This window comes from Zonotrichia albicollis, chromosome 17 (assembly GCF_047830755.1).
Source record: "Zonotrichia albicollis isolate bZonAlb1 chromosome 17, bZonAlb1.hap1, whole genome shotgun sequence".
In the NCBI taxonomy this organism is placed as follows: Eukaryota; Metazoa; Chordata; class Aves; order Passeriformes; family Passerellidae; genus Zonotrichia; species Zonotrichia albicollis.
The window spans coordinates 13042963-13057284 of record NC_133835.1 but is presented as its reverse complement, the minus strand read 5'-3'; the positions used below and the strand labels follow the sequence as shown (position 1 = coordinate 13057284).

At 49.8% G+C, this 14322-nt stretch overlaps 1 protein-coding gene across 3 annotated transcripts in view; it reads right to left on the bottom strand.

The window, feature by feature from the left end:
* PMEPA1 (prostate transmembrane protein, androgen induced 1) overlaps positions 1-14322 on the bottom strand; it is a 42062-nt gene that overhangs the window by 4076 nt on the left and 23664 nt on the right. For all 3 annotated transcript variants that reach the window (XM_074553912.1, XM_074553911.1, XM_074553913.1), the window contains one exon: positions 4742-4896. In XM_074553912.1, coding sequence (XP_074410013.1) covers positions 4742-4896 — 155 coding nt within the window. The remainder of the gene's footprint in view (positions 1-4741; positions 4897-14322) is intronic.

Genomic DNA, 14322 nt, shown 5'->3' with positions numbered 1-14322 from the left:
TCCTCCCATCTGCTGGTGATACTCTGAGCATGCACACTTCACCCCAGACTTTTTTGCCTTAGGAACTGCAATATTTAAATATTGCTAATATTCACATATAGCAACATCCCTCTGGCAGGCAGAGCTGGAGGAAAACAGCCAGAAGGCTTGTAATTATAACTTGGAACTTCCCAGCTCCTTGCAGGTGAATCTCCAGTTCTGGCACTAGTAAGCCAGGCACAGGCAGAAGTATTTAGCACCAGTGGAAAAAAAAATGCCAAGGGAAAAAGAAACCCCATTTTTCCTTTTAAGTGTTGCACTGAGAGGCTGGTCTGAGGAAACCACACACCTTCCTCCTATGAGAACTCCTATTTCTCTACCTGCCCCAAACACAGCACCAGCACCACATTAAAATCTCCAGAGAAATCACCCATTATATACCCCACCCTCCCGTTTTCTCATTTTTCCCCAATGCTGGAATGTATTTTTTCCTTTGGCATAGGACGGGGTGTCAGGTACAGAGAGAATCCATCAGGTTCTGGGCTTTGAAGCTGAGCTCTGCACACAAACCTCGAGGCAGGGCTGGTGCCAGTGTAAGGAAATCAGCGATTTAAATGGAAATGAGACTGCCCAGAGCCTTCCCCCTTCTCCAAGGGGTTTTGAGGAGCCCCTTGAGGAGCAGAGGTGAATGCCACAATGCCAGCAGCTCCCTGGCCACAGCTGGGCAATGTGCTGGCTGAGCTGCAGCCCCATGGCCCTTCCTGAGCAGGACAGCCCTATTTCACTGCAGACCTCGGCACTCCACCATGCAATTGTTTACACAGGCATGGGCTGTTTAGTCTGGTCCATTTTACACGGATTTCTTGCCTGCAGGGAGAGTCTGCAGTCGATCTCCCCCAGCAGCCAAATGATCCAAGAGGAACTGCATGTGCCACAGGACAAATCCTCACCTCCAACTGACACCAAAGGGCCCAGGGAGGATTTCCAGAGCCACCACAGGCGCTGCCAGCCTGTCACCTCATCCCAAAGGACACCACAGCAGTGGGCAGGAGCGGGAAGCACTCCCAAAATTGTGTTTACTTTGCCGTGCCCCCGTGGCAGACTTCCTGAGCAGCGAGTACCCCGCTGCCTTCTGCTAGATGTTTTATATTTAACTTGGCAGTGGGCAGCGCCATGGCAATATCCCATCTGCTCCCCCCTTTCCCGGGAGTGATGTCAGCCAGCTCCCACGAGGGTGGCTGCTGAGATTCCTGGTGCTTCCCAGCCCTGGCAGGGGATGGGCAGGGCTGCTCCACCCCAAACACGCCCTACCCCGAGTGCCCAGGCAGCCACAGCCTCACCAAGATGCTGCCCATGTGTTTGGAACCAAAGCTCTGGCTCACACACAGTCATCTGTTTGTACAGATGAGGTCCAGGAATGATGCCCTGGGCAACACGTAGATGCAAGAGTAGCAGAAAGAGCATTAAATGGGATGAGCAGAGAGAGGAGGAGCAGACAGGAGCCCCATGTTCTGCAGCCATTATTAACCACCTCTCTCAGGACTCCTGTGCCCATGGGTGATCCACCAAAGGCACCCAGCGCTCCCCAAAACCAACCTCTGCCTCACACACTACCATGAACCCATCAGGGGAGCAGCTCAGCTCCCCTAAAAACTCCATGGCAGAATTAAAAGTGCTGGAAATCAGTAGTCAGAGGAGGGCAAAGCCTCAGGACAGGATACATCCCTGCTTTTAGCCTTTACTTTGGCCCTGGGATGGCTCCACAGCCCCAATGAACCAAGCAAAACTGCAGGAGCAACATCACTGCAGATCCTCAGCCTCTCCTCACCCACCTCTGATTTTCAGAATATTTAGGACTTGAATCCATTTCAACAGTGAACAGCCTAGAAAGCCACAGGTTTCTGAAATGAAAGGTGAGATTCTGCTGTCTTGGGAGCAACACAGCTGTAAAAGCCTCATCAAGTATTGCAGGACTTGCTGCAGAACCTAAAATTACTTTAAAATGTCTTTTTAGACATCAATCTTCAACTTTTTTTAGAACTACTTGTTTTAGTGATGTCAGAGAATTTTCTCTGTAAAGCTGCATGGTACAGATTAAGTCTCTGAGCCTTCAGGAAGACTCATTTTCTATTTTGGGGGACACAAAGGTACTGTTTCTTGGGGGAGTGGGATACCACTGTCACAAAGGTGCAGAGAAAGTGCCATTTTAAAAGGAAAAAAAAGTTATCAGTAGCATTTCTTAAATATTCTTAGTTCTGGAAAATCAAAGGTGCTTGTCATGAGGAGACAAGAGTTTAAGTACAGCAAGAACGGTGATGGAGAAACGCATGAAGCAATACAAAAACTGCTTGCCAGTGAGAGCCGCATTAAAAAACCCTTTAGGGAAATTAATTTCTCCTTCAGCTGTAATTTTTGAGCTGCAGCAACAAAAAAAGGACAACTCCAGCAGCCCCAGCAGCACCCTGACCATGGGATGAACTGCTTTAATATTTCAGCAGATGAAAAGCGCGAATGCAGCTCCAGTGCCCGTCTGCGGTCACGACACCAAAATGAAGTTTGGGATTTAAAAAGTTCAGTGCAAGTTTAATGGATTGCATCAAGCAGCATCCAGCCCAGCGTGGCCTCTGCCTGCCAGGCTCCAGCCCTCCTTCAGACTGTTTTCCACTGACAGACACCAAAGGTGCTGCCTTTCAGGTGATTATTATGCCGGATCCCCTGTAATGAGCAGTGCTGTACACACAGCATGGACGGGGCAGGAGATGGGGAACAACCATAAAGATGGGAAAAATGTAAAATAACCCCAAAATGATACATTCCTATTTCTCTCCTTAGCTCCAAAAAAGGTTTTGAAAACTCCACATCCTCACTGGGGTTGAGCAGATGCACAGAGGTCAAACACTGCTGGAAAGCCATTTAATCACTGATGTGTCTGAAGGCTGGATAAGTAACAGGGCTGAGCCAAAAAATGGCTAAAAATTTTGGCTTGGTAAAATTTAAAAGAAAAAGACAATAAAGGGGGAAAAGGAATTGTTTTTTAAAGAGTCGATTTTTCATTCAATCTGAAATTTTTGGTCATTTTCTCTTTTCTTTCTGTGTTACCCTTCTGAACTCTTTTTAAAGAAAATAAAAATGCCGGCCACTTAAGAACACAGAAATGACTGCATTAAAATAAAGAGGGCTTGAGCTGAACTTTGAAAATACAAAATGACGCATTTGGCATGGTGCAGGTAAAACATTCTGGACATGATAATACAGTGAAAGAATCTGAACATGGGCAAACAATGTTTCTGCTATTTTTAATAACTCATGTGCTCGGATGCCCACACCCTGCTGCTGCTGGCAGCGGGTGCACGGGACCGTACGAGGAACACAAGATTTCCGGGTGGAGCTGGGATGTGTGTGGGGAGCTGGGCTCTGAGCCCCAAAGCAGGAGGTGCCTGAGCCATCTCCACCCTCACACCAGCTGCTTTAACGTGGGATCAGCATCCCGTGGGATCAGGCATTCCCAGCACTCCATCCCACTGCAGCAGGAACAGAGCCTGAGCTGGGATCACAGCCCAGCGCTCACAGCCCACACAACAAGGGGTTAATGGGGCTGGGGTTGGCACAGCTCTCCTTCCCACGGGGCATCCCCCTCAAAAAGCAGCCAAGAAGGGACAAGAAGGGACCTCTGTCTGCAGTGTGTGGTGTGTGACAAAACAGCAGCTACGAGGGACAGCCCCGGGCAGCCTGCAATGGCACTGAAGGCAGGCTTAGTGAGAGATCTTAGATATCCCTCGCAAAAAAAAATAATAGAGGAAAGAAAATGGAAAAATAGAAGAAAGGACCCCTGAGCAATCTCTGTATTCAATCTTTTTCCTGCAGCAAGTATGGATTTGATTCAGGGGGCACAGCCCCACACAGAGCAGCACACAGCACCAGTGGTGTGTCCAGCCTGCAGAGGAGGGGGCAGGCAGCAGTGACCTTGAGGGAGCCCCATTTAAAGGGTTCTAAGACCCTTCAGGGTGAATGCTAAAAAAGAGAATATCTGTACAAGACATCCCTGCACTGAAGACAAAGCCGGGGAGGCACAAGTGAACAGTACATGCTCCCCTCCAAGAAAATGTGATGTCTTTTCTCTATACATCCTTCTAAGTCTCTCTGAGCCACTACATTTGAGGAAACTGCAGAAACCAACATCTGCCTTGAGGCTGCTGAGGCTTCCCCTCAAATCCCTGTCAGAGGTACAATTCACACATTTCTCCTCAGGCTTTTATGGAGCTGGGAGCCTGGGTTAAGAGAGCCTCTCGCACATCCCCTTGGAGAGATCTCTGCTGGTCTGGCTGACAAGTGATTTCTGCCCTTTCCACCACAGTAATGGCTGCAGCACTGGTGAAAACTGCAGCAAATTAATGTCACTCACGATTTCCTGCTCTCTGCAGGGCAGCCAAGGAAGTTTTTATACAGACCCTTGAGACAACCGGAGCCAAAGGACTGGGTAGTTTGGGACTGCTAAACCAAGGCAGATGAACCCCAACCAGCTGGGGGTGGTGGTTTCAGGAGCAGGACATGCCAAGAACATCCCTGTGCAGTCCCTTCACTAATGCAAAATCCAAATTGCAAAGCACAGGGCAAAGGCAGAAGCTATGGCTGTCCATACACACAGCATCCTAAAGAGCCAGAGGCACCCCAAAAATGCCCCTTCACCCCCATAACAGAGACAGATGATGCCAAGGCCCAACACAACCTGGCCTGTGTGGCTGAGGAGCAGGGTGTGACTTACTGAGGAGAGGTTCTCGTCGCGCCGCCTGCCCTGGCTGTGCCGGCTGATGAAGGAGCGCGCAGAGAGCTTGTAGTGGTTCAGCAGGCACGTGATCACCACCACCATCACCATCATCACCACCACGATTATGATTATCTGTACAAACTCCAGCTCCGCTGCAAGAGAGACAGACAGATTTGAGCCATCAGGAACAGCAGCAGGTAATGAGCACAACAACAACTGAAGTGGCTGAGACAACACTGGCAGCGCTGCACCCTTCCTGCCACAGCTTCACACGTGGGCTCTGTGTGCCCTGAGCCCACAAAAACCTCATCCATTCACTTTTTCAGTGTCACAGAAGACTCTCCAGGAGGGATCTTTGCAGACAATCTACACTGCAGAGTGTTTCCCAGCTGCAGCACAGACTGGACTTCCCAAAGACCTCCTGGGTGTCACAAAGCCAGGAGCATCCCAGTGCCTCATGTGCCTCTCTTGGGGCTGCAGAGCCATGAACCAACAGAATTCATCCCAATGAAACAGTTCAGCTAAATTTCTGCATTTCTCTTCCCATCACCACTACTCCTTCCTGCGGGGAGGCCAGGACTGAGCCCTCCTCGGCACATCCCTGCACATCACACATTCCCTCTGTCCCAGGGCAGACAGGGGTGGCCCAGGGGACAGCCCAGCCCAGCAGCAGTGGCAGCCCCCATTTCCCAGGCTGCCCACCCACCACAGGAAGCAGAAGCAGGGGGGCAGAGCTCCTGCCTTGGGGTGAGATGCCAGATGGGTGCCATGCTCTGCCAGGGGGCCACATCCCACAGCTCCAGACAGCTCAGGGCTCGGCCAGCTGACAGTGGCAGCCTGAGTGGCTTCAACTGGCAGAAAGGAAAACTGCCAGAACCCCTCCAAACAAACACAACAAGCAAACAACAGACTATCCAGCTAACTCTGCAGACACTTGGCAGGAGGCAGGCAGTGAGGAGTCGCTCCTAAAATTTCCTAAGGAAATAATTCCTCACACCTCTCTGAGGCTTAGGAAAATTGAGCACTGGAGGCAAACATTGTGCTGGGTCATTATTTCCATGAATTTGGTGCCCAGGGAGTACATGCCATTCCCAAACTGCTCAGTCACTCCCTTCATTTCTCTTCAGGCCAGCAGTGCCCAGGACTGGGCAGCAGCAACTCCAGTACCCAGCACAAAGGAGGGGCCAGACAGCAAAATTCAATCATTCTGGGGATTTACAGCTTGTTTGCTTCTCAGCAGCGACAGCTATAAAATCCAGTTTGGGAAAGCCGTGCCCTAAGCTATCATGGATGCTGCCATCTATATTTAATCTATACAGACACACACATATATATCTGCAGGCACACAGCAAGGCCCATCAGACCTCAAAGGGCACCACTCACACCAGCTGGGGTGGCTTCTGCTGAGTCAGGCAAATTTATTAGGTTTTTTTGTTGTTTTTTTTTTTTAATGGAAAGTTTTCTCCTGACAGGTGGCATCTGAGTGCCAGTAAAAGCAAATAAATGTCAAGAAAACAGTCCAGGTGGTGAGTGCTGCCAGTTACCTTGGAGCTCTTTCTGCTAAACAGCAGCTATTTCTGCCACTGCCCAAAATGCTCCACCAGCTCTGCCCACTGCCTGCAGAAAGCAGAATTATGCCTTGAAAGCAGGAGCCTTATCTGGCACTTAGAGCTGGATGGGTGAGGGACTTTGAGCCCAGATCCTTCCAGCACCCCTAAAATGGAGCTGCCTCTCCTCTGGAAGGTTGCACACAGGGTGGGAAGAGAGGGATTAAAAGCCAAACATTGTACAGGAGTTTTGCCTTAAAAATGCTAGATAAGCTCTGGGTCTTTCACATCAACCCAAACAAGTCACCCAGTGCCACTGTGAGAGGAACAGCATGGAAGAAAACCAAATCCCATAAATTTGATCCGGCCCCAAAGCAGCACAGCTCATCTGTGGGACCCAAAAGCTGCCCCTGTGCTGGAGGAACTGGCTGGAACAGGGCCCTCTTGCACAAATCATTATGGAAAAGAAAAAAGTAAGCAAAAAAAACCCTAAATGTTTTTAAGAAGATGAGTCACTTCAGCCTCAAAATGCAGCATGTGCTTTGGCCATGGTAAGAAAACACAAGAAAAAGTATAAATGAAGCTGGTGATGAAAAACTTCCTTTTCTGTTAAAAAGGGTTATATTTCTAAAGAAAAACAAGGCCAAAGTAGCAATAAAGGAAAGTTCCTTTGCTAGGACAAGAGATGCCTTAAATGAACCAAACCTTGCTAAATTGCTCCTGATGCTTCAGTGACACAGGTGAAGTTTTGGCCCAGGAAATTCCTTCCCAGGAAGGAACACACAAGGTGTGCCCTTACAAATGACCTAAACCAGAATTCCTGCACACACAGACACAGAACCAGCAGAGCCTGAAGCAGAAGAAAGGATGGGAATTCCATCAGCATCTGGGACAACACACCAGTGTGTCATCCATGCTCAGGGCCCTGGGACTGCTGTAACTGAGGATTACAGGCAGAGGTGCCCCAGGATGATCACCAGAACAAAGGGGATGCTGCTTTCCAGCTGGGATGCTCCTCCTGCCCCATCCCTACCCCAAGCCCAGGCTCTGAGCAGCAGCCCAGCCTTACCATGCCCAGGAGCAAACCCATCCTGCTTTAATCCCAAGAACACTCAGGTTGCCCAATCTGGCCTTTGGAAAAAATAAAATAAAAGTCAAAGCAAACAAACCACCCCCCCTACACACACACACACACACTCAATTTGTGCTTTTCATGTTTCAAGAGACTCATATCCACTCGAGGCACCAAAGTTTCTGCCAGCTCTCCCTCTGTTTTAACTTGTCTTCACGGGCTTCTTTTCTGCAGAAGGGAAAACAAACCCAACACACTGGAAAGCTGGATATGCTCAGTAAGATTTTTATCCAAGCAGCTCAGTCAAACTAATGAAGAAAGATCATTAAAAACCCAAAGTTTGAGTTAATATGCTATTATACAAGTGCAATTCAGCTGCTATGCTAATAAAAAGCCTTTGGGGAATGAAAAACAAGCCAAACTGCAAAGCACATAATTTATAATTCTACTGGTATTCTTAAAAACACACACACAACAAAACAAGAAAAAAAATACTCAACACATTTTGTATTTGGCTTCCTAATCATTGTCACTTTTCAATTAGAAGAGACCTCATTCCATTTCTCTCTGTAATTTTCCCCAAGGGAAGTGTTATAAATGCACTAGGCTTTACAAGATGGGCATATTCCGCCTCCAAATGCAAAGCAAGGTCACACTAATTTAATTTTGCATAATTTTTATTCCAGAATACGTTTCAAACTAACAGGTTCAGACATCACATTGAAGTGACACAACCTGCTTTTCCGTGTTTTCCGTCTAGACGCGGCAGCTCCGGGAGCCGGGCGCCGTGCGTGCAGCCCTTCTGCAAGTCAGCACTTCCCTCAGCACCCCAAAACGGGCTGTTCGTGACCAAGGAGAACACTTGTCACCTCCCATTCCTCATCTTCACTGCTCACTTGCCACTTCAAGCCACGCATGGCCTCGGACAAGGGGGCTGTGGAGATGTATGAATGAGAGATGGGCACTCTGCACTTCCACAGCCTGTGCACTCCACTCCCCTGTATTTACAGGAAGCTCTTGCTGCCCTGTCACAGACATCTTTTATGGAAAATCCTTTCCTTAGGATTTTTCCTCCTGAGAAGCTGGGAGGCCTCAGGAACAAAATGTAAACAATGGTTATCTGCTGCTGTGGAATGCAACAGGTGCATCTGTGATTGGTCTCATGTGGTTGTTTCTAATTAATGGCCAATCACAGTGTCCGAGACACAAGCCTTTGTTATTCATTCTTTCTTTTTCTGTTCTTAGCTAGTCTTCTGATGAAGTCCTTTCTTCTATTCTTTTAGTATAGTTTTAATATAATATATATGATTAAGTAATAAACCAGCCTTCTGAAACATGGAGTCAGATCCTCGTCTCTCCCCTCATCCTCACACCCCTGTGAACACGGTCACACTGCCCACCCTGCTGCCCAGTCACCAGGACCATGAAGCTCTGGAGTGTCTCAGATTTCTGGATTTATGTGTGGGTCCCTCACTGAGGGCTGGCATGCTGCAGACCCTGCTCACAGCTCCACAGGAGATGCTGCAGGAAGGAGCACCTGGGAGCTTCCCAGAGTCCTTACAAACAGAACACTGGCACCCACAAAATACTGGCACCCACAGGTTCAAATTAATTAATATATTTACAAGGACAGAGAGTGATTTGAGTCAATGGTGATGCTGGGAGCACCCTTACAGCCGCAGGGGAGGTGAGGCTGGGTTACACTTTAAATGCATTGCCTTGCCTTTTACAGCTACATTTCAGTTCATAAAATGCTTCCTATAAACTTTATTAATGCCCTTCCTTCCACACAGAGTATCTCTGCAGAAGACAAACTCTCCAAACCACCACAAGTATAAAGGAGGAAAAAAAACCCCAAACCAAAACCTGTATTTTGCTGCAATCATTCCAGACAATCCAGCATCATTTACAGGTGGACAGAACAGCTTAGAGGCAAGGTCCCAGCCAAGATGACCTGGGCTTTCAGCCAGGTATAACACACATCTGCAGGTCAAACCAGTCATCCCTGAGCTTCAATTACAATTTCTGTAGGTACTGGAATTGTGTATCATGTGAGAAGTGACGAGAAAAAGTGAAATTACTCAGGAGATAACAGCTAAGATGAAGGAATGTAGCTGCACTAGCCATAACTCCTAAGGAAAAAAGTTGAAAAAAACCTCACACTCAACACACTCACTTTCTTACTCTCTCTTACAAACTCTCTCACACACTCTTACACATTTTTACACACACATATTAAAGAGTGTTCTCCCTTTCAGAGGCTGTGGACAGCAGAGAAGAGAAGAGATGAAAGAACAAAGAACTTCAGATGGCAGATTACTCACCCTCGCTCATCTGCTGGGTCATCTCAGAAACAATCAGAGCAGGCAAAGTCATTACTGCACTATTTTTGTATTAGCATCTGCTACATTTGTCTCCTAATACCCCCATAAAACCAGATAGAAGGGCCCATCAGATTGTCAACAATTGTATTTGTTTACAAGGGAGCAGGGGAAGATACAGAATATGATCTCAATATTGATAGTGCTGCTGCTGGCACTGACTGGCAGCACCTTGAAGCTGCAGCAACAGCAAAGGAAGCAGGATCAGGCCTGTGACAACAGGCAGGACAGCAGGGAATAGATAATTTTGGGCCTGTTTCATGCATCATCAGTACAGTTAACAGCTAAACTTCATTGATTCAGCACAGTCAATCCTGATGCAGTGAGCAGAAATGATACTGTGCAAGCCTGTGAGGACAGGCTGAGATGGGGCAGGAGGGCAGGGAGCAAGTGAGACTCAGAAAAGGAGCCAGTTGAAATAAAAACATTGCTGGAAAACAGGGAATAGAGCTTCAAGAAGTCCTGTTCATAGTGCCAAGCTTTGGGCTGTAACTGTGTTTAATATAGTTCTTTTTTTTCAGATGTCACCCAGGTAATCAAGCATCACATCCTCTGAGTCACTGGCAGATGATGGCCTTATCCTCCCACCCCCATTTTTGTTTGTTTTAAAGGAAACAGCCTTACTTCATGCTTAATAGTCACAGAAATATCACACTGCTTGGGCCTCAGAACATTTTTTGGTGCTTAAAAACCAAAGCAACTGTCCTGGCTGCACCACTGGGCCTGTTTTCAGAAGGTGACCTTGGTGGCAGCTGCAGGAGTGGGACACACATCCAAGGGCCACAGGGGCAGGATCAGCATGGCAGAACTCAGCTTTTAGAGGGAAATGGCAAATGTGAGAGCTGGGGTCAGCAGCTCTGTCAGCCAGGACGCTCTGGGCTCTGAGCAGAGACCTGTCAGCCGGACACTTGTTTAGAGAAACTCCTGGAGACATGAAACAGCTCCCTCAGAGCAGGGAGAACTAACAAGGTTCTTTGGGACACACCAGCTCTCTGAAATCTTGCTTATGCCAACCCCTTCTCTCTTTTCTCTGCCTACTTCTTTCACCCTCCCCTTTTCCAGGATTTTTAGATGAGGTATTTCACACACAGTCAGGCTGATCCCAGCCTACCGAGATGACTGGAAAGAGTACATGGCTTTTGAAGTTACTCCCAGGGTGAGAACAGCTGAACTGGATTAAAAGAATAAAGTCATTTTGATTTTGCACTTAAAAGACAGGTAAATTTGCTTGCTCACTAGAAAAGGTTGAGCAGAGCTCATGGCCCCCACCAAGCTGAGCAGATCCAAAACACCTCCTGCTTCCCAAGAGGAAGCACAATAGCATCAGGCCTTGATGGTGTTTGGGCAGGGGGGAGGGCAGAACATCACCCATCCCTTTGAACAAGAGCACCAAGAGAGAGGGACACAAGAACAAGATTTTACCATCTGCAGTCATAAATAGCCTGGGCCAGGAAAAACATCTACCAAATAATGAGTGAAAAAACACAGCACACAATATCCGGATCAAACCCCACCAGCTGACCCTGAAAGACCAAACAGGTTTTGTTTGTCAGGGGTATTTCTAACAGCCAGTAAAAATAAACACATTAATAAATAAGTATTTTCGTATGCCCTGGAAACACTCCTGATCAATATGTGGCTTGCTACTGTAGAGGTTTTTTTTTTCCTTCCACCCAGCAGAAACTCATGACAAAGGAAAGCACATCTCATTTATGAACTTAGCTATAAATACTTTTGCTAACTGCCATTTAGGAATTTCATTTCCTGCTTGAGCAAGTCCTGTTGAAAGAGGCAATTACCAAATTTGTTTCTAGTTATAGAAATAGATGTTTGTCGCTGCCCACATCTGTTTCGACAGACAAATTGCCAGACGCGGACGCTCCAAGGAGAGCAAGTGCTCCACGCAGGGAGGGCTTTGCCCCCTCTCCAGAAAGCAAATGGCAATTACAGGGATTGGATTTCTGATTCCAGCTTCCTCCCAGCCCTGTCTCCCACTGCAAGGGATGCCTGGTGCTCACAGGGCACCTGCAGCCTCCCTCAGCTGCATCACGGAGCTGCTCCCTCCTCCTGCTGCCACGGGGACACCCAGGAATGGGGGATGCATTTGTCACCCAGAGCAGCACAACAGGGAGCCTTGGATGCTGCAGGTCACGAGGAGCCAGCAGGCTGCACTTGCTGTGCACACAGAAAGGAGCACGGCAGGGAGATGGCACAGGCTGTCCTGCTCTGTGTGTGACACAGCGCGGACGGCACGGGGGTGTGCAGATGGGGGTTTGTGGATGCCATCAGCATCAGACACAGCCTCTCCCAGCTGAACAAATGCTGAATACACCACGTTTCACCAGGCATCTCTCCACCCTGGCTGTCCCCCAGAAAGTTTCCATTTCCACTTATTCTTGGGGAAACCATCCACTGGTCAATTCCCAGTGTGCCCAGACACGACCCTGTCAGAGCCCAGAGCAGCTCCAGGTGCCCCAGTGCCACCCAACCCCTGTCACAGTGCCCAGACATGACCCTGTGAGTGCCCAGAGCAGCTCCAGGTGCCCCAGTGCCACCCAACCCCTGTCACAGTGCCCAGACATGACCCTGTCAGAGCCCAGAGCAGCTCCAGGTGTCCCAGTGCCACCCAGCCCCTGTCACAGTGCCCAGCAAGTCCTGTGGGACCAGTGCTCCTGCAGGGGCACCTCGAGTGAGACAGACACAGCAGCAGTGCCTGTGCCTCGCTGCCACAAGCACGGCACCCATCAACTCACACCCAGCACCACGCTCAGGGACACGACTGAGGCGCAGAAAAGCCACAAACCAGCCCAAACTGCAGCTGGGTAACCTGTGCTCTTCCTGCATTTCTACTCCATGCCAGCATGGCTCCCTCGCACCACCTCCCTTATCAACCAGCACGTCCCCAAGGAGCCCCTTGACATTTGGGAACGGTTTTGGGACCCTGCCGTGCCCCTGTCCCGAGGCTGCAGCTCCCCCAGGGGCTCCAGGACACACAGGCCCGGGCAGCAGTGCCACAGCGGCTGCCCTGGCTCGCAGACGGGTGTTGAAACCCAGATTGAGCAAGCTGGCCAAAGCCACACGGGTCACGACAGGGCTGCAACTGCGACCGGATTTCCTCAGCACGGTCCAGGGCCAAAAAACGGGAAACACTCCCTGCCCTGCCCCTTCCCAAGCACCCAGTTATCATCTGTGCCACTCTGCAGCTCCCGCTCGCCAGAGGAGTGACCTTTCACAAGGCAAGTTACTCCCAGGGAACAAGGACAATCTTAAGTTACAGGCAAAATTATGCATTGCAGGGAAAAAATATGCAAAATGCATGCAAATGCCCAGACAAGGTACACTGTGTCTGGTCACTGCAGGATTCAAGTTCAGTTCTTGAACTGGACTGAACTGATCGCTGCCACCAGATGGGAGCGAATGCATGTGCACACTCTCACAGAGATGTGAAAAAAATTGTATTTTTATATATATATATATATATACACACACCAGAGTGAATGGGGGAGGTGAGTACAACCGCCCCAAATCTGACAAAATTAAAGGTAATAAATTTACTTCCACCTCAGCTGCAGCAACAGCCTGAGAAAGGTTTTACCTCCCACAGCAGATCTGCTGGGAAGTCTGTTTCATTGGGGGGTTCTGCATGTGCAGGTTTTAGGGTGCACACAAAGAGAAAGGCCAGGCACAGATGGGGATTGGGGCCAAGAACAGGGCTGGGCTCACCTGCCCTTCCTGAACATCCTCATCCTGGAGTTCCCTGCAATCCCCAAAAAACCAAATCCCCATCCCAGGGTGCTCTGCATCCCCGAGCATCCCCATCTCCATCCCTATCCTGGGGTGCTCTGCCACTTTTCCCAAGCATCCCTACCCCCCATCCTGGGGTGCTTTGCCTCTTCCCTGAGCATCCCCATCCCAGGGATCTCTGCCATCCCAAGCATCCCCGAGCATCTCCATCCCGGGGATCCCTGCCATCCCCGAGCATTCCCATCCCGGGGATCTCTGCCATCCCCGAGCATCCCCATCCCCATCCCGGGGATCCCTGCCATCCCCGAGCATCCCCATCCCCATCCCGGGGATCCCTGCCATCCCCGAGCATCCCCATCCCGGGGATCCCTGCCCTCCCCGAGCATCCCCATCCCCATCCCGGGGATCCCTGCCATCCCCAAACATCCCCATCCTGGAGATCCCTGCCCTCCCTGAGCATCCCCATCCCAGGGATCTCTGCCATCCCGAGCATCCCCATCCCAGGGATCTCTGCCATCCCAAGCATCCCCATCCCCATCCCGGGGATCTCTGCCATCCCCGAGCATCCCCATCCCGGGGATCCCTGCCATCCCAGAGCATCCCCATCCCGGGGATCCCTGCCTTCCCCAAACATCCCCATCCCGGGGATCCCTGCCTTCCCCAAACATCCCCATCCCGGGGATCTCTGCCCTCCCCAAACATCTCCATCCCGGAGATCCCTGCCATCCCAGAGCATCCCCATCCCGGAGATCCCTGCCCTCCCTGAGCATCACCATCCCCATCCCAGGGATCTCTGCCATCCCGAGCATCCCCATCCCGGCCCATCTGCGTCCC